The following is a 20,961-nucleotide window of genomic DNA, read 5'->3' on the forward strand; positions in this document are numbered from 1 at the left end:
TGCCGCTTCTCCAGGTACCCCCTCTGTTCCCGTGGTTCCCTGTTCCCGGCCAATGGGAGCTGCGGGGGGTGCTGCCTGGAAGCGAGAGCAACGCACAGAGCCTTCTACCCTCCCCGCTACCCAGGGGCCGCAGGGACATGGTTCCAGCCGCTTCAGGGAGTGGCACGGGGCTTGCAGGCTGTAGTTTGCCACCCCTGGTCTGGAGGTAGGCAGAGGGGCAGGGGGGTGTGGGGAGCTTGGTAGGCCACACAAAAGAACCCCGCGGGCCGCGTGTTTAAGAGCCCTGGCTTAGAGGAATAGCTCAGTCCGGCTTTTTCATGTAAATTTCCTTGGTTAGAGTACATTCAGAATTCTTTGCATTCTCTAGGCCTCTAAAAATTGAAAATGATTAGACTTATTTTAAAAACATGAAATCCCTAATCAAGTTGAGATTAGAGGATATTAATAAGCAATTAGACATAGCAGTTATTTCCATTACAAATGTGTCTCCTTGGATCCCCTTTGTTAAAAAGAGCCCTGGGTATGCAAGTTATTTAGACAGTTTGTCCAATAACAAGTTAAGGAGCTCTCAGTATTCAATCTATGCAGTCAGAATACTTAGGTATGTCTACACTGAAAAAAAAAAAAGAAAAAGAAAAAAGAAAGAAACCTGTAGAGGCAAATTTTAGAGCCCAGATCAACTGACTTGGGTTCATGGGGCTTATGTTCTGAGGCTTAAAATAGGAGGATAGACCTTCCCACTTGGGGTGGAGCCCAGGCTCTGAAACATGGCGACGGCGGTGGGTCTCACAGCCTGGGCTTCAGCCTGAGTGGCAACACCTACATTGCTATTTTTAGCCCCATACCCCAAACCCTGCTAAAGCCCTGAGTCAGTTCACTGGGGCTCTGAGACTTGCCAACCGTGGTTCCCTCTCCCCTTCCCCCAGTGGAGACATGCCCTTAGAAGGCTGATGTACTGGCATCAAGAAACATAACCACCTCTGTCCATGCAGCTCTGAGCTGGTGGAAGACCTACCCAATTATTTATTTTGTTGTAATCTGTATTGCCACTTGAGGTCAAAATGGCTTTCCATGTTTTTGTCCTTTTTCTACGACCTCTCAAAAAACAGAGTATTTATTAGGAAATGACATATCTGATCAAAGCGATTGCCCTATTTGCATGGTCAGTCAATAAAATAAGGAAAAGGCAACTGGCATGGTGCATATATATGGCTTAATGGCCTTTTGACATTTGTATTTATAGGTATTTGAATATTCTAAAACTTTGGATTTAATTTTAAATTTTACAGTAATATATTTTGGTTTTGGTGCACTGGTCTCTGGCTAAGTCACTATTAATAATCTTGACCTGCTTGTAGTACTTTGCACTTGCCTAGAGTGAGTTTCATCTGGCTGATTTCAAACCAGTTCTCCAATCTGTCAAGGTTGTGTTGAATTCTAATTCTGTCCTCTGAACTGCGAGCAACCCCTTCCAGCTTGGTGTCACCCACACATTTTATGAACACTCTCCACTCCATTATCCAATTCATTAATGAAAATACTGAATAGTATTGGATCCAGGACAAACCCCTGCAGAACCCCACTAGGCTGGTCTTCCTAGTTTGACAGCAAACTATTGATAACTACTTTTGAGTAGCTCAGTAGAGCAGTACCATAAACTCACAAGCCAACTAACACAAGATGTATAGCAAAGACACATACATTATTAAACATCCTCTAATGTCTCATTGAGTAAAAGAGAGTAAGTGTAAATGGTACAGAACTCTCTAAATGAAGAAAAAAATTATTTCTTTTCTGAAAGCCCAAATCAATCCATTGGTATCAGCAGTAAACAGTAGTTTCAAATCTTGTATCTGAATTAATGAGTGAGTCAATATTCCTTCTGCTGTCAAAGTACCTCATAAAACAACCTAGACTTCAATAAAGAAGATTTCAAATTAAATTCTTCCTAGATTGTAAACTCCTCAGGGAAGTGATCATCTTTTGCTGTGCATATGTGCAGTGCCTAATTCAAGGAGATATTTGGGCTACTACAATTAATGTAATACAAATCAAACGGAGGCATTATGAGTTAAGATTACTTAGAATGCATACTTAAAAAGTCTTGTCTACTTAGTATTCAGAGACAAAACCTTTCTGATAACTGGTCTAGGACCAGTGCAATACTGAGACAGATTTCTGCTCGTGTTCCCCCCCGCCCTCAAATTTAGCCACTAATATTACATTAAAACCATGCTAAGGTTAGTGATTATATCACTGGACAGAAGGAATTCTATGCTTTCCAACGGCATAAATAATAATATTGTAGTGCATGTGGCTCAGAAAATATTGGACTTTAAAACTGTCAAAAACCTACATTGGCCTTTTGGTTTAGCAGTGCTTTTCTGATACTGATCCAACTCTGTATACATCAAATCCTGGCTTACAACACTAATTTTCAGACCTGCTATCACATTTTCCTCTTTTATATAATACTTTAGTAGAAGGTTTCCTACTACTAAACCCTGTCACCAATCCCTAGCTTCAGTAAAATGTTTATCCTCAGGAGAAACAGGTAACTGATATATTCTGGTGACACCATTTGTTTCATACTGTAGGCATAAAAAACTTTATGCATGGTGCATCAAAATCCAGAAATGTGTTATTACTGCCGCTGGAAGCCTTGTCTAAAAAAAGAAAAAGACAGCACAGCCTTTCAAATGTGCAAAGCTTTGCATAAAAGATTAAATACTGCCTCAACCAACTTTCCAACCATTCAAACAAATTACTGCCTTCTCTTTTGAATCTTAAATTAGTAATTGAACTGAAACTGATGTGTATCAGCACTGCTCCAAAAAACTATATACAGTAAATGCACAAAATCTATTACTGCAACCCTTAAAATCATCAAAAGCCTGGAAGTGCAAAAGTTCAGGTTTCCATAGTGATGTCTACATAACTGCACACCATATAGGTTTTAAGGTACACATTTTATTGTGCAATAACAGATGAAGCCATGTATTTAACCAGAAAAACACTACTACTAAATATATGCGTAAGCAACAGATTTTACATTGCATTAGAATTTTTTGCATTTAGTTTTCCCAAGTTTTTCTTAAATGGAATGTTTCCCGTGAGTAACACTAGCAATTAAACGGTCCCAATTAAGCTTAGCAGATCACACAAGTGAATGGGGTAAAAGTGGAATGAGGTCTCATCTCTGCTGTAGGTCTCATTTTGCTGAATACAAGTCAATGTTTCAGGCCCCCCCCCTCCTTTTTTTTTTTATATAAAAAGAAGCGTAGTTAGAAATTTCTTACAATGGAAAGCTATTTTAACTACCTCCTAGCTTGGAGGAGGGGAGAGGGAGGGAACAAAACAAACAGTTGAGTAGATTTTTCAAACTCTCCCATCTGCCCTCAAATATATTCATTTTCACAAGAAGTCCAGGCATAAGATGTTTCAGACCAAAATGTGAATGTTTCAGCAAGTTTTAACAGTAGAAAAACAAGGACGAAGATACAATATAAAGTGTTTTGCAATCTGAATTATAGTAATTATCAGTGATGTCTATGTTCTATAGAAACACGCTATTAATGTTTCTTTCTGGATACCTTACTTTCTTCAAGCTATGGTATAAAAACTAGAGAACATAATAGTCAAAGAAACCATATATAGAAAAAATCTTATCTGATAGAAGTGGAGTAAGTTTTACTGTTTAATGTAACACCCATACAGAACTCACAAGGACAGATTATGCAAAGTCATGCAGTTAAATGAATTCATTACATGTCGCACAAGTCACAGAAGGAGATGTTGCTTTTTATTTAGAAAGTGGCTTTTTGACTAAAGGTATGTGTTTCATTATAAAGTTCTTCTGAGATGTATGGATTAGTTACTTTTAAATTAAACCTCACAAGCAAGTCCTGAAGGTATTTACTTTGTGTTCTCATTGTTTTAAAATAGAATGCCACAGTCTTTGCCTCTGTATCTTGCAATTTTTGTGTAATTTTATGAATGCTTAGTACACAGGCATGACAGAGGGACAGACTGCAAACAAAGACAGTAGGCAGAAGGGGAAGAGAACCACAGGAAACTGAGGAAAAGAGCAATAGAGAAAGATAGGACAGAACAAAAGAGTTGGAACAAAGGAGCAGACAGGAACAATGGGGAGAAGAAAAGAAGCAACTGAAAAAACACAGCTAAGAGGCAGCAAACAGGAGAGAAATGAAGAAAGACTGAGAAAACCCATCCTACAGACACACCAGCTTGAATCCTCCAGAAAGGAGGTCTAGCTTAGGAAGGTACAGCAAGAAGTAGGAATTTTCTATTAATAGGAAAACTAAAGAGGAGACAACATGCAACATTTCTTCCCGTATTAACATACTTCCAAATTACATGAAGTTCTCAGCACATTCTGGTTACAGAAATCCAGTCCGTCTTTACCCCTTTACAAGCATAAAATATCCTGCTATATTTTATTTCTGTGCCCCCAAGCTCTCATTTAAAATATTTCAGTAGGTGGCACTGGACTTCCATAAAGACCATGACCTCACTGAGCTCTTTGCAGGTTTAAAAACAGAAAACTTTTACACAATAATGGCAACGGATACTGCACGTGACCATTTTGGATATAATTGTTGTTTGTTTTTAAATTTTTGCTGTGTGAAGATGTTTTAGCACTCTGCTTCAGCAAATAAACAAATATTGGCAGTCACTCACTTCTGTTACATAAACAATGCACAGGATTACATACTAGCATATACATTTTCTAAGGTAAGGTTGAACCCTTTCAAATAACAGGATTCACATGTATGTTATTGACTATAGTCAAGCATTAAAACAACCACAGCATCAAAAGAAGACCTACTTGAGAAGGAGAAGTCAGTCTTTGAAGACTTCATAATAGGAGAAAATTTATTTCCTTATGAAATTAATATTTGGCACTGCTTATCTGGCAAAACCACTTATCTGAGACCCCCCTCTTTTGCCCCTATCCCAAAAAACCCAAAACCATGACAACTATCAATTCACAAATAGAAGAAAGCCAAAGGTCATTGACTAAAGTATTTATTACAGATTTTGCCTGCATTAGTCATCATTTTTCCCTCTCGTTTCTGTTTTGTTGGTGAGGCCCAGCTACCCTGGAAATCCCAATTTTGCCATTCCCACCTGCTTCCTGCTGCAGTTATGGCTTCTCTAATTCCCCTCCAGCTAGTCAAAGTTTGAAGAATGGCATGCTGAAAGGGACCAGCCCAGTAGTGCTCAGATACAGGTATTCAGAATGCTACTGATGTCAGGATTTTATGACTGTTTATAGGTCCCTGGCTATTTCACCTCAATGACAAGCCTCTTTGCTGGGCCCTAGTGCACTGACTATCATTCAGTTGTGTGTGCTCTAATCTACAACAAAGCCCAAGATTCTCAAAACACCATACTTGCACAGGTTTCAGAGTAGCAGCCGTGTTAGTCTGTATTCGCAAAAAGAAAAGGAGTACTTGTGGCACCTTAGAGACTAACCAATTTATTTGAGCATAAGCTTTCGTGAGCTACAGCTCACTTCATCAGATGCATTCAGTGGAAAATACAGTGGGGAGATTTATATACATAGAGAACATGAAACAATGGGTGTTACCATACACACTGTAAGGAGTGATCACTTAAGATGAGCTATTACCAGCAAGGCGGAGGTGGGGGAGGGGGAAAGGGACGGGACAGGACCTTTTGTAGTGATAATCAAGTTGGGCCATTTCAAGCAGTGCAGCCACAGCCTTCAGCTTCAGCAAAGCACTTCTGCACATGCTTAACTTTAAGCACACAAGTAATGCCTCTGAACCCAGTGGAATCACTGAGGTAGCGAACACCTTCAACACAGACTAAGTTCCTCATGTCCATAGCACATACATGTCGTTTGAACTCTCTCTCGAGGGAATGCTGAGTTTCTTTCCTCTAAGAAACTTTTCCCTCCCACTGAAAAACAGTTAAATGCATGGTTGATAAAAAACCATTTATGTTTTAATAAATTAAAGCTAATACTCCAAATAAAAATCTGTCAAGCAACATCATGCTGTTCAAAATTAATGATTTGTTTTTCAACAGGCAATTAATGGATTCCATTTTCCCCACTGATGCATGAGCATATTCCTCTAACATTAATGGAAGTCATGTACACACACAGATAGATATAGAACTACTAAGCATACATGCAGTATAAATTTTCTTCAGTAAACATAATACAGGGATTCCTGTATACATATAAGCAGTTTCCTCATTCTGTACTTTACGCTAAGAGGCTTCCTAAAATACAGATACAGAACGACAGATTGGAATGATAATAAATAATTTAGCAAAGTAATAGTCTGTTACATATTTAAGGGCTGAAAATGGGTCATGTTTGTAAACAAATCTTTCAGTTTTGAATGTCAAAGCCTGCTTTAGGCTTCCTTTTTATCAAAGAAAGCTCATGGAGTAATGGCTTTGCAATCAAAGTTTCTCAAAATTTAAAAACACAAAACTCTAATCACCAAAATATCAAATTATTGATACAAAGTATCAGTTTCATTTAATCTTTTTTTCCCCCACAAGGATTGAGGATTTCCCAATGTACGATAAAGGTGTAGGCAAAATGTAAAACACATGCTTTATGCTGCAGCACTTTATGTCCAAAGAAAAGGAAAGCAGCAATGGCGAGAAGGGATTGGTATATTTGCATTATCTGTCTCTGCACATATGCAGAGACCAGGGCTGAGGACGCAGCAGGAAGTGTCCAGAATCATCCAAAAGAGTATGGTATAGAGTTGCCACCTTTGAGGTGCAAAAAACCAGGACATCCAGGGTGATCCTGAGCCCATAAAACTAGACAGCTGTCAGTGTGTTCTGAACATCCTTACAGATCTCCTGGGGCAGCTACCTCAAGAAATGGACGATCCTGGGGAAACTTGGACACGCGGCGATCCTCGTGCATTAGCCATTATTGAGCATGATCAGTGGGTTTCTTTAAACCAAATAGAAACCATCATGGGCAAAATGTTCTGCCTGTCTTACATACTCTGCTTGAGGGCTGAGCCAGAGCTTAGGGGGAAATATAATAGTAACTAAAAGCCCTAGGGGACTTTGGCTGAAGAAAATCATGTAAGGCTGAGAGGTGTGCTAGGTATTAGGCCTGGGTCATCAGAACCTGTAGCACTGTGGCTACAGAGCAAGATCTACAGAGCAAGAAGCACAAGCTGAGGAGAGGCAGTCATTTAGTAATAGAGGAAGAATTGCTAGCTAGAAGGATCCATGGACTAGACTTCTGTTTTGCTGACAAGCCAGAAGTATTTGATTCTGGAGAGACTCTTCCAGTCCTATGCCAATTCTATGGGATGCTGCTGATATGCACTACATTATAGGCCACAGTAAAGATGGAGACAATAATTGCTGAAGATGAACCAGGGGGGAAAAAAGAACAAGTTTATATGAGTGCACTAAAATACAGCGTAGAAGTTATGCTAAAATCCTACATTTTTAGCAGCAGCAAAAAGTTTGTGAATGTCTATACAGGAAGAACATGATGATAGATTTATTATCTAAAAGCCTTTATTTAAAAATTATTTCAGAGTATTTATATTTAATGAAAACAAAAAATACTTTAAATGGTTGTTTACTAAGCAAATTGTGTGGTACCACTGGATTAAAAACAAAGGCACTATCTGCTTTTGTAAAAGAAGAAGGTTGATCTTGTTAGGGTGCTAAAGTAGCACTCAGGGAATCCTCGTCTCTGCCGCAGACTTCCTGGGAAAACCAGTAGGGCTGAAGTCTCTAAACCCAACTAGCCATTGATTTCATTGCATGGTAGAAGTCCCGTAATGCGTACGCAAAAGGAGAATGAATTAAAGAAGCCTGTGCCCAAAGTCACAAGGAGGAAAGGAGCTGAAGGCCTCCAGGACTCTCTCAAGTCAAAAGACACTGAAAGGTGGAATAGTACATATGGTAGGGATCCTGGGACCAGCACATGGCTGGTGTTTCTTACACAACCACATGAGCCTCAGTGCTTTTGCTTTCATAACCCCCAAAACTATGCATTTCACTGCACAAGGTTTGGAAAAGCATAGTCCAGAAATGACTCAGTCCTATCAGTCTCCACATACATGTAGAAGCAGGCAGAGAAGTATACTTTTAGAAATGAAAGATGTTACCATGGCCAGAAAAAGATACACACTTGGTGATGGATTTTACATCATGTGCAAAGATAATACCAAGGCAAACATAAGCACATAGTTACAATGCTTAGTTGTGCATTTCTGTACAATCTGTAGCTCCGTATGCATGTACTCAAATTAGGGCTGTCAAGCGATTAAAAAAATTAATTGCAATTAATCACACTTAATAATAGAATACAATTTAAATAGTTTTAGATGTTTTCTACATTTTCAAATATACTGATTTCAATTACAACACAGAATACAAAGTGCACAGTGATCACTTTATATTTATTTTTTATTACAAATATTTGCACTGTGAAAAACAAAAGAAACAGTATTTTTCAATTCACCTAGTACAAGTAGTAATGCAATCTCTTTATCATGAAAGTTGAACTTACAAATGTAGAATTATGTACAAAAAATAACTTATTTTTGAATACAATGTAAAACTTTAGAGCCAAGTCCACGCAGTGTAGCTGGTGTTGCAAGATATTTACGTGCCAGATGTACTAAAGATTCATATGTCCCTTCATGGTTCAACCACTGTCCAGAGGACATATGCTCACACTGACGACAGGTTCTGCTCGATAACAATTCAAAGCAGTGTGGACCGACGCATGTTCATTTTCATCATCTGAGTCAGATGCCACCAGTAGAAGGCTGATTTTCTTTTTTGGTGGTTCGGATTCTGTAGTTTCTGCATCAGAGTGTTGCTCTTTTAAGAGTTCTCAAAGCACGCTCCACACCTCGTCCCTCTCAGATTTTGGAAGGAACTTCAGATGCTAAAACTTTGGGTCAAGTGCTGTAGCTATGTTTAGAAATCTCACATTGGTACCTTTCGTGTTTTGTCAAATCTGCAGTGAAAGTGTTCTTAAAATGAACATATGCTGGGTCATCATAAGAGACTGCTATAACATGAAATATATGGCAGAATGTGGGTAAAACAGAGTAGGAGACATACAATACTCCCCCAAGGAGTTCAGTCACAAATTTAATTAATGGCTTTTTTTTCAAATGAGCATCATCAGCATGGAAGCATGACCTCTGGAATGGTGGTCGAAGCATGAAGGGGCATACGAATGTTTAGCATATCTGGCATGTAAATACCTTGCGATGCTGGCTACAAAAGTGCCATGTGAATCCCTGTTCTCACTTTCAGGTGACATTGTAAATAAGAAGCGGGAGCAATATTTCCTAAAAATGTAAACAAACTTGTTTGAGTGATTGGCTGAACAAAAAGTAGGACTGAGTGAACTTGTAGGCTCTAAAGTTTCACATTGTTTTGTTTTTGAGTGCAGTTATGTAAAAACAAAAATCTACATTTGTAAGTTGCACTTACACAATAAAGAGATTGCACTACAGTACTTGTATGAGGTGAATTGAAAAATACTATTTCTTTTGTTTGCCATTTTTACAGTGCAAATATTTGTAATAAAAAATAATATAAAGTGAGCACGGTCAACTTTGTATTCTGTGTTGTAACTGAAATCAATATATTTTAAAATGCAGAAAAACATCCAAAATATTTAATACATTTCAATTGGTATTCTATTGTTTAACAGTGTGATTAAAACTGCGATTAATCACAATTAATTTGTTTGAGTTAATCAACTGCAATTAATCGACAGCCCTAACTCAAATCCCTTAATTATTCATTACTGTATTTAACCCCTCCCCAATCTTAATGCAGGCTGTTCCAAGTTGTGGGGAGGGCAGAGTAATGAAGTCTGCACTTTTATGAGGAATTTTCAGCAGCAGGAGATACTGAAAGTTCAGGTAGTGGGTTTACCTGTTAAAGATAAACTCAGAGCAATCTCACATGTGGCCTTTTGACCATTTACAAAATACATTGTAGGGAAATTATTTAAGTGTTGTGTCCAAATATGGTCTTGGAATGAAAACATTTAAGTCTCATTCTCTTTGTAAGTCTTAGCAAAGTTTTGAAATAATGAACAAATCCAATTGGTTCTTGGAGTAGGTGAGCATGGTAATTTTTTGTCTGCATGCATCAACCTGAAGGTAACTGCTGGTGAATGTGTCTTAAATGCAGGTTCTAAACATATAACCAGCAGGCAATAAACCTATTTATTCTTTATTCATGTTCAAGAAAAAGCTAGCAACTGAAAATTCCAAAATAGTTCAACCAAAATTTTGCTTCGGCCAAATGAAACATTTTGTTCAACCTAGGCCAAATTCACACAATAGTCTAAGGAAGAGGAGGAAGCAGCTCCCTTATAGCATTCAGCCCAGCAGTTATGTCACTCACTTGGGATGTGACACACCCCAGTTCAACTCCCCCCTCTGCCTGACGTGTAGGAGGGAGCTGAACATGGGTCCCTCACCTCCCAGGGGAATGCCGTTACTACTGGTAATTGGGGTAGTCAGGGATGGGAATCTCATGCTCTCCTGTTGAAGGTTTTCAAATCTGTATAAATAATTAGTCACTGGGGCAGGAAGGCTGGAACCTGGGTCTGCCACCTCCCATGTGACTGAAAGCACCCCTGTATACACACCCGACATATTATTGTAATGGTCTTTGTGCAAAATATACCTTGTGAGGTATCATTTAAAAACTACCACCACAATGGTCATCAATATCCTTCCGTAACGTATGAACAAAATCCGAATTAAGAGTTATGGACAAAGTGAAATTATGACTACACTGTGTTTACCAGGCAAGTCTGGAGTGGGAGTAAACCCATTTTTCAAAGACAAATGACAAGCTGACACCTCTAGCCATATGTTATCAAAGTTGACTGGCAATCACTTGTCAAGTCACCATTCTTTGGCCACAAAGGGGAGCAGGAACAAATCAATCTGCATTTTAGCAAACAATATGGAACCTCGTTCACCATGAGTCTCCAGGTCTCCTTCCTCACAGCTGGAATGAACTTTATCTAGGGATAACCCCCAGGAAAATGCATTTCAAAGGGTGACTGGACTATAAAAGTGAGGGGCAAACACACCCCAGGTTCTCGCTCTTTATTACCTAAGACAATGGAACCAGCCCTTTGACTTTGAGGGGAGACTCTGACCTGAGAATTTGGTCAGTCCTGTTGCTGGGAACATATGTTAAGGATTTCACCTTTAATCATATGTAGCTTGTTAAGTTTTTGCTACTGGGAAGCATTTTATCTTTATTATTCTGGTAACTACTGCAGATTTTAATACTTATATTTGTACTCATTTAAAACCTCCCTCTTTGTACTTAAATAAACTTGTTTTATTTTTAATCTAAACTAATCCGCTGTTGTGTTTAAACTGAACTGTTTGGTACCTCCCGTTAAAGTAGCCAACTGTTGAATATTGACCCTTTACAGGGGTAATGGACCTTTAATATCTAGACTGTCTAGGAAATGGCTGGACAGTGCAGAACACGTTTTTGGGAAAATTTGGGTCTGGGAGTTTGTTGGGGTCACCCTGCAGGTAGTAACCAAAGCTGCTGGAAGCCAGAGTGTGACTGGTGTGTTGCTGACAGGCTGCTGGGGTCAGAGCTGGTAGACCAGGGCTGCAGCTATACACACACACTCAGGGTGTGACCTGCCTGCTGTTAGGCTGTTTGTGAGTGGCCCTGGTTGGGAGCTATAGCAACGAAGCATTGGGAGGTACCCAAGATTGCAGGGCAGGCGCAACCTCTCACTGGTCTGGATTCCTGCGTCTTCCACCTCCCATGTCAATGGCCTGACCACTAGTCGACAGAGCCATTCTAATTCTCTTACTGGCCCAATGAATAATTATTTATACAAGTAGAACAAGAGATTGAGAGAGGCCTGCCCAGGATATCCCATAGCCCAATGGCTAGGGCACTCTCCTGACAGCGAGACCCCCAAGTTCGAGTCCCTCCTCCACATCAGGCAGACGGAAGAACTGAACAAGGGTCCTCCCACATCCTGATGAATGCCCTAACCGCTGGGCTAAAGGTTGAAGGGGAGATGGAGGCAGCACATGCTCCCCACCCCCATTTTGTGAATGGTGCTGAAGTCGTCCTGTCCCCCACAAAAAATATTGTCCAAAACCATGTGGCAAATTCACATCTAATTCACGAATATAATTCTACAAATAAACTGTGCCTGACAAATTTTGCCCTCCTCTACACAGGACTATGCAAAGCAGTATACAGTTATAAGACTGCACAAAAAACCTTGTATGGATGTACATATGGACAATTGATGCACTAAATTCTGAATGCCTTACGCAATTTTTACTCCTGCAGAGCATTTTATTTATGGTAGTAAATATGATTTATGTGGCAAGTTAAATTTATGGGATTGATGAAGCAAAAAAGTGGTAAAAAGCGATTAAAATGCTTCCCTCCTCCCTTGCAGATTTACAAAAGAAACTTACATAAGGAAGGAAAGAAAGCAGAGCACCAAATACAAGCAAAATGAAGAGCTAATTCCTTTTCATTCTATGTAAGCATGTATGACATTCAGAGAATCACAAACAAGCCTATGCTGACCACAATAATGTAATAAGGAAATCATATGGAAAACATATTACTTTTAAAACTTATTTGTAAAGAGTCATTGTATATTATAAGAAATATTCATAAAAAGGTGCTTTAATTCTCTTCTTGTAATGTTTAAATAAGGAATACAACATCCCACAAAGGCCTTAAAATAATGATTACATGTGACATAGCAAATGTGTCCTCAGCTGAAAATTGCAATTGCTCTCCCACTAGTTTTCTATACCCTTTCTACCTATTTTTAGGCACAAGCAATTTCTGAGCATGCAAATAATTTATGCACACAAATTTGTGTTTCCTGAGACTGTACTGCAAATGCAAATTGTTTGCTTAACTTTACATACTAAATTAGGTCTGCAAGACCAGTCTGTGTTGATATGACTCTCACTGGAAAAATAAAATATATATATATATATAAATGCAACCTCCATGCAAATTAGTAGACACAAATCTGACCAAACAGCCTGCAACAGTTGAACTACCAAAGAATGTATGAGCTTCTTAATTACCTACACCAACCATTTCTACTAAACACAATAAAAACTTAAAACCTACAATTAAATCGTGTTAAATTTAAAAAAAATAAATTTCTGCTCTCAGCTACATAAAATATCAATATGTGGAATGTTCACTGAAAACATTTTCACTATTAACAACCTTGAAAATGTTCTCAACATTTTTGTTTGTATCATCTTACTATTAAGTTTGTGAATATGTTCATTTGGCATATGTGGACAAAAGCTTAAAGAGCCTGTTGGGTTTGTTTAGGATTTAATATTAAAATAATCATTACAAAATCCAAGAATAGATATGTTTACAGTGAGTATTTACATATAAATAGAAATGAAAATAGTTTTTAGTTTGGAATGTTACATTCACCTGTAATATCATAACCCTAACATTGTAATAGTTGTGGTAGTGCATTGGACCCAGAAAGCGAAATAGATTAGCAACTCATTGTAGTAACAAACGTGAAGCTATTTATTTTCACTGCTAAGCATAGGTGCTTACTCCGTGGGTGCTCTGGGGCTGGAGCACCCACAGGGAAAAATTAGTGGGTGATCTGCACCCACCAGCAGCCAAGCTCCCCTCCCTGCCCCACCTCTCCTCCTCCACCACCTCCTCCCCTGAGCGCGCCACATCCCCGCTCCTCCGACTACTTTCCAGCGCTTCCCGATGCCAAACAGCTGTTTGGCGGCGCTTAGGACTTTCCAGGAGGGAGTGGGGAGGAGCAGGGCGCGGCATGCTCAGGGGAGGAGACGCAGAAGAGGCGGGGATGGGGCGGGGACTTGGGATAAGGGGGTGGAATGGGGGCGGGGACTTTGGGGAAGGAGTGGAATGGGGGCAGGGCGAGAGTGGTGCAGGGGCGGAGGTAGAGTCGAGCACCCACCGGGAACAGTGGAAGTCGGTGCCTATGCTGCCAAGCTGAGTGAAATACAGGTAGTCAAGAAAGAGCATGAATGGGTAAATATGTATTAAATCTGAAAGAATTTTTAAAGTCTAACAACCTAAAGGTATTAGTAGTAGAAAAAGGCAGGCACCCAAAATATATATTTTAACCTAATAAAACATCGTACTGTTACAAACACTAACCTCTTTATATGCAGAGCATAGATACATTACGTTTATATTTGATAAGATTTATTATGGTGGTTTGTCATATACCAATATGAATCTTTTCATGATGAAGAGGACTTCAAATCTTCATCATGAAAAATTTCATGATGGTATATGGCAAAGATGAATAAGACGATGACTTCAAAAAAAAAACAAAACAAAAAAACAAAAAAAAACAACCCAAAATCTCCATGATAGCTGGTCCGAAGCCCAGTTGAAACAGGAGAAGGGTTGGTGTCAGATTGGCGGCTAGACATGAAAACTCACCATAAACTGACACTACGAGTCCTCAGATGAATCAAGAAAATGAGGGGGTATTCTAGAAACAACGCACAGTTCCCTTTGAGTGCTGAGGATAGAGAGGCCTGTTGATGGGGTTAACACAAGGAAGAAGATGGCAACTTCAAATGAAAGGGCAAATTCTCTCCACTATACCATGAAAACACAATGGCTGAAGACAGAAGTTTTCTGCTCCAACTGTGACTCCTGTACAAACTCCCCCAGAGGTGCTGCTCCATGTGTTTTCTACAAGCAGGGGAACTGAGGTGTTTTCCAGCCCAGGTCTTTGGGTCCAAGTGTCTGTGTGCAAAACCCAGTAATCCACAAAAACACAGACATGCTATTCCAACATGCAGATACCTACATGTATCACAGGAATGCAGGACCACTGCAGTTAAAATATGGGCACACATTAATACTACTTTGTAGCACATATGCCTGTTTGGAGGGCATTTTTACAAGGAGGCAGAATTTGGCCCAATCTGGTCCCATCAGAAAATAGACTAATGAACCTAATATATTTCCATCATAAATCATGCAAATAGATTATTTTCCAAGCAAGAATGTGTAAAATATCTCCCTGGGTTAAGATATTTTCCTACATATGATATGATATCTGTAACGTATTTTCAGTAACTTAAATTAAACAAACCATTACCTGCTGGAATAAAGCAGAGTTCCATCACGTTGATACTGTTCATCTACATACAAAGAAGAAGAAGAAATAGTGGTTGCTAAGGAAGCTGCTTCAAATAGAGATGGAGTGCTTGGCACTAAATCCGGACGGTGCCGTGACCCTAATACTGCATAGGAGAAAATACATATGTTTCACTGTATATTCATTTTTAAAAAACTCATTTCTAATACAACTATCAGGGAAGTTTATGTTACTCCTGGGGAAATTCTGCTCCCAAATAATTAAAAATTATGTGCACGATATTTTAAAATTCTGCATATTTTATTTGTCAAAATAACAATCACAACAGTTTCAATTATTTTGGTAATTTATTTCAAAATACCTGTCGGCAAATATGTCTAACAGTACAGACAACAAAAAAGATTCAGGAAAATGTTTTTTGATAAATAGTTTCCTTACTTGGCATATTAATACAGAACTAAGTAATAAATCACTTAAACTCCAATACAGAAATATATTTCCTGCACCCCTCAGAAGCAGTGCAAAGGCTTGGGGGAGCCAGGGGTAATGGAGGAAATGAGGGAGAGCGAAGTAATTGCTCAGAAGGAGCCTGGGAGTGAACCTGGAAGATTGCTGGGTGTGGGAAGTATGGAAGAGTTTTTTTGATAGGGTGCGGGGGGAAGGGATTGTTAGCGAGTTCGGGAGCCTCCCCCTTGCAGACCCTGGCTGACCCCCAGCCTCTCCCATTCAGTCAGACACATCTGCCCCTGTCCCCATGTGTCCCTGCACCCCCACTACCGTTCAGTCCTGGCTTAGTGCTGTCCCTCCACTAGCTCCCACACCGCAGTCTGTCCCCCCACTAGCGCGTCTGAACCCCAGTCTATGTGACCCCCCAACAGCAGCCCCATGTGCTCCCCTCTTTCCATCCCCCCCATATCCCGTGCCTCCTCACCTGGCTTTGTGGGCAAGGCACTGTGAGGAAGGGAGCCACTGCTGGCTGCCCTCTCTTCTGGTGCCACAACAGCCCCTGGTGGGCAAAAGGTGTAATTGCAGCATCTCCCTGGCAGAATCTATTTTCTGCGGGGTGGCAGGTGGGGTTTGTAAGGGACATGAATTCTGCATGTGCACAGTGGCGTAGAATTCCCCCAGGCATATTATGTTATATCCTATCAGTATCTAAACAACACACATGCACACAGTATAACAATACTAATTTTCCAGAAGCAATCTAACACGTTTAACTGATGAGATTAATAGTTAATAAGATCTAGTCAGTGATGCAGGCACACTTCCACACCTGTAAACCTCTTTAAAGCCAAAGAACATGCTTATGCAGCTAGATAAGACATTTAGCACAATCTAGGTTCTCTATTTTGAACAACTGTGGCACTGATACCCAGGTTAGCCATTCCAAAATATTACCTTCTTCATCAAGGCTGGAAAAGCTTTGTCCTTCAGTAAGCATGTCATGCTTTTCATCCTTCCATTCTTGGCTAACAGCAGACACAATTTCTTGTGATGTTGCCTTTAGGGCTGCAATGGAACTGCATCGTCTCTTGGAAGGAGAGGACTTTAGAGCTGCATTAAGAAAAAAGTGTAATGAACAAAGCTGGTGAATTATAGTGTTTTATTCATCTTTCACAGACTGCATATAGTTTTACTAACTACAAACCCCTTTCTAAATGCAGATCAAGAATAAATCTAGATAAGAACATTTTAGCATATACCAGTTTTATTCTACAGAGTCCATATTAGACATTGTGTCTCAAAGTCTGAATTGCGGTTTTATGGTCTTAGGGCCAAAAAGACTACTGCCTGTTAATTGCTTTTGACATTTTCTACACTGCAAGTCATAACTTGAGTATCTGCCTGTAAAAGTCAGAGAAAAAGAACAGAATGCAGGATAATGAAAGGCAGGAAGAGAACCCCTAAAGAGGATGCCGTAGGCAATGGCTATGCTAACGCTGAACTGGCCTATGCCTAACACTGTCCCTGATTATCACAATTTTGTCTGTTTAAAAGGCCAGGTAAACTCTTGTTCTGTGCATTGAACACTGGGGTGTTCCACTGTAAAAGCATATAGACAGAGTTGTGGTTAAGACACTGGAGTGAGACTGCTCTCCTACTGTGATCTCCCTGCATTGCAAAATGAACAATGGAACTCAAACTTCCATGGATCTACAATGGTGAGCAACAGAATTCAGACTGTCCTGTCTCATGACTGCCAAAATATTTCCTTCCAAGGACCCTGATTGAAAAGGCCACCTAATCTCTCATCCATTTCCCAAGCCATCCTCCCAAAATGAGCTACTGACATTGCTAGAGCTCCAAAGCACTATGTTCATACAAATAAATAATAAATAATCACTGAAGTCTTTTAGGAGTTCTACAAGCCTTACTTCTTCACACAGGATGCCACAAGACCAAGTGCCAGAAAGAAGCTTCTTTTAGATGGTGAGGTTGCTGCCTTTACAGTGTTTACAGCCTCTACTACCCTGAAAAGCTCAGGGCTGAAACTTTGATCCTCATCCATGGGGAACTTCATTGCACTGCCATTAGGCTTGCCGGGATGGCCAGTTGACAGCATTCCCAATGCACAATTATTTTAGAAAAGCTACCTGTCCTAATGGAAGCATATTAATAGAGTCTCAGGATTAGCTGGAAGCGAAAGGAGAGCAGGGTAATATCAGAGACCGTTACCATAGAACGCAGCAGAACCTCTGATCAACGAGCAGAGGGACCAGAGGATTGAAAGCAGAGGGACCCAGCAGAGGGACCGGAGGATTGAAAGTTTTTAAAGACATTCTCAGAGGAAGCTAGCAGCCTTACATAATTTGGCTAAATAGGACATTCTGAATTCTTTATTTTGCAAAAAAAATGAAAATGTCCTTAAAACCTTTAATATACAAGTAGATACACAGTCTTGTGTCAAGAGCAAACCGTGAAAAGAACCATCAGATACATCACGTTAGAACTTTAGATACGATTAGTTTTGAAGAGCAAGAAAGAAGATGGAAAACTATAACTAAGAAGATTGAGCCCAAAAAGGGATAGAAGGCAAATACTCGGAGTCTTTCAACCTAGTCACCAACAATATATGGTCTTCCTGGGAATAAGACAGGAGCAGATTGAGAACAGACCAAAGTCTGAGAGTAGCCCAACTAGTAACCAACCAACAAAAATTAATATTCCAAGCATAGTTACACTAAAGGCACTGTCATGGAACAGTATTGTTTCCTTTCCCTATGGCTAATCAGGTTACATTACCTCAGATATATTAGCTTACATTTCCCCCATGCTGAATCACATTTTAGTATTCTCATGGTCTAGATCACTTTGTCAGGAGAAGGGCTTTTAATTGTGCATTTTCCCAGCAACTCACAAAACAGAGCCCTGATTTGGGCTGTTAGGTACTCCCATTAATGTATGACAAAGGGCACAGAATTTCATGAGTTGAGTCAGATCATCCACATTTGGATCTTTCCAAGAATAATTTTTGAATTCTGGTCTGCTGGACAATAATACTATTGTCTTTAGATCAAATGTAGATGAATAAAGGCCAGTACAATGTGAAAAATATTGGCTTCCAGTCTGGAATTTTTAATGAAAATAAAACCTGAATATAACTTTTGATGGAAAGAGCCAGTAAAAACAGCTTGCTAGAATCAGATTTTACCAGATAATCGCTTTATCTCATAATTAGCTAGTGACTGTCCAATTTTCATCTGTAATTGTTTACAACCAAAATGGCTTTAATATTATGTAAATCTAAATCTTCTTGAGGACACAATTACAAGTGAAAAGCTTATTTAACTCAAAGAATTTAAAAAAGGTATCTGACATTTTCAGTGCTATCATACCTAAAGTTAGTGTGAAAAACTTCAAGGGCCAAATCTTCAAAAGTGACCTTTAATTTTGCTCTGTTTTTTTCCCCCTTCAATACTCAAAAGATAGTGAATTAAAACTGCATTCAAAAGTAGAGGCATGGTATGGCCCCTTTGAAAACATGGGGCATGTTGGCTCCTTAAACCTCTCAACAGCCCACACTATGAGTAAAGATTTAGTCAAGATTTAGACAAGACTACTACTAGAAGAAAGGAAGACTGATGCTAATCCCATTTGCTAGACACGGTCCAACCTGCCCCCTTATGAAGCATAGGCCCTAGGTAAATAGTAGCATATGATCATGTAATTAAACATTATAACAGAAATGCAGAGTTAAGGCTGCACCCACAACCTCAATTTAAGCATTTCCTAACTTTTGAGTGCTTCCATTTGCTGCCTTAGCATTCTTTTAAACATATTATGCCATAAAAACAAACAACTGCTCCTCTGCATTTCTTCAGCTCATTCTAAGGATTACAGAGAACTTTATAAACCAGAATCAACTAAACAGCCCAAGACCCCTGTGTGCTGAGGAAGTACCTTTTCCCCCATTTAATAATGAGGTATTAAAAGGCTAAGTTACTTGCTTGTGGTCATACAGTAAGTCTGTGACTGAGTAGAACTTTGATTCCAATTCCTGTGCTTCAACCATATAACTACTTCTTCCCTTTTATGTATTACTAATGGTTACTTATGTTATAGTAACAACCACCTGCCGTGATAAAAATTGGGCCCTATTGGGCTAGGCATCGTGTAAGCAGAAGGTAGACATGATCCCAGTCCCAACTAGCAAGACCAGTCTTCTTCATGTATACCTTGTCACACTCCTATAAAAATGCTTTTCAACTTTCTTATTAGCATGGATTAGATTTGGACATTAGTAAATATCATTAGAGTTGCAAGACAGCGAAGAGAAAAATCAACTATTTATTTATAAAACCCAACTGAGGGGCCTGGTTGCTTTCTTTCACATATAGCACATTCTTGAAGTGAATCATTTTAAAGGAAAATTCAAGTATTATATTGTAGCTCTGGCCCAAAATTTAGATTCTGATCACATGTACCCACATGAGTATTAAAAAACCTAACAAGAGAAATGTTTTCATGAAATTACATTTTGAAAATATTTCAAGATTTTATTTTTTTATAAAAGCCCTTCAGTACTTAAAAACAGAAACTTGAAAAGAACCAGCTTAATTTCACTGCCTAAGCTATATGAAGTGCAAGAAGCAAACAAGCAGTACATGTAGGGCTTCTGTTTTTGGGGGGTTTAATAATTTCATATTTCTGGGTTTATTTTTAGTGTATTTTGAGTTTTATGTAGATGTCCAAAAATTGGAGATTTTCAGGACTTTCTCTGCATATACTGTAATGAGTCACGTATATGATATACTTTATAGCATATACTACTATAATGAATAATTTCTTTGTAATGTTCACTTGTGCTCTTTAATGTAGTGCTGTTTCAAAGAGCACTATGTTATAGCATACGGAGAAACCTTTAGTGCACACCAAGAGGGTTTACATGGACCAATTAACGCACGACACATTAGAGCACTTTAGAAATCACACCCCTCATAGTTCGCCTTACTGCTCTGTGTAGACAAGCCCGTAGTTACAAGTAACCATTTCTGGTGTTTTTCTGGTGGTTATTGGATAAACACCTATTTAATTTTTTTTCTTGGGGTATTTTATCAATGTTTATTAGTTAAAGCCAAAAAATCAGAAGCCCTGAGTAGAAGAATTTCAAAAGATCTTAACTGAAAACGAATCGAAACCTTAATTGAAACCTGTTTTTGGTTACAAACATAATGCATAAATATTGTACAAGAATTAATGTTGAGTTCAAATCAAATGTACAATAATAGTAATACATTAATATAAAAATTATTTCAATGATTTCTTAGAAAATC

The 20,961-nt window shown here is 39.1% G+C and overlaps 1 protein-coding gene across 6 annotated transcripts in view; it reads right to left on the minus strand.

The window, feature by feature from the left end:
* PIP5K1B (phosphatidylinositol-4-phosphate 5-kinase type 1 beta) overlaps positions 1-20,961 on the minus strand; it is a 168,108-nt gene that overhangs the window by 28,740 nt on the left and 118,407 nt on the right. For 5 of the 6 annotated variants that reach the window (XM_037901862.2, XM_043547686.1, XM_043547684.1 and 2 more), the window contains 2 exons: positions 16,586-16,741; positions 15,185-15,329 (listed from right to left, as the gene is read on the minus strand). In XM_037901862.2, the coding sequence (XP_037757790.1) occupies positions 15,185-15,329; positions 16,586-16,741 (301 nt within the window). The remainder of the gene's footprint in view (positions 1-15,184; positions 15,330-16,585; positions 16,742-20,961) is intronic. The other variant, XM_043547685.1, reaches the window with a different exon arrangement.

Source organism: Chelonia mydas, chromosome 5 (genome assembly GCF_015237465.2).
Source record: "Chelonia mydas isolate rCheMyd1 chromosome 5, rCheMyd1.pri.v2, whole genome shotgun sequence".
Lineage (NCBI taxonomy): Eukaryota > Metazoa > Chordata > Testudines > Cheloniidae > Chelonia > Chelonia mydas.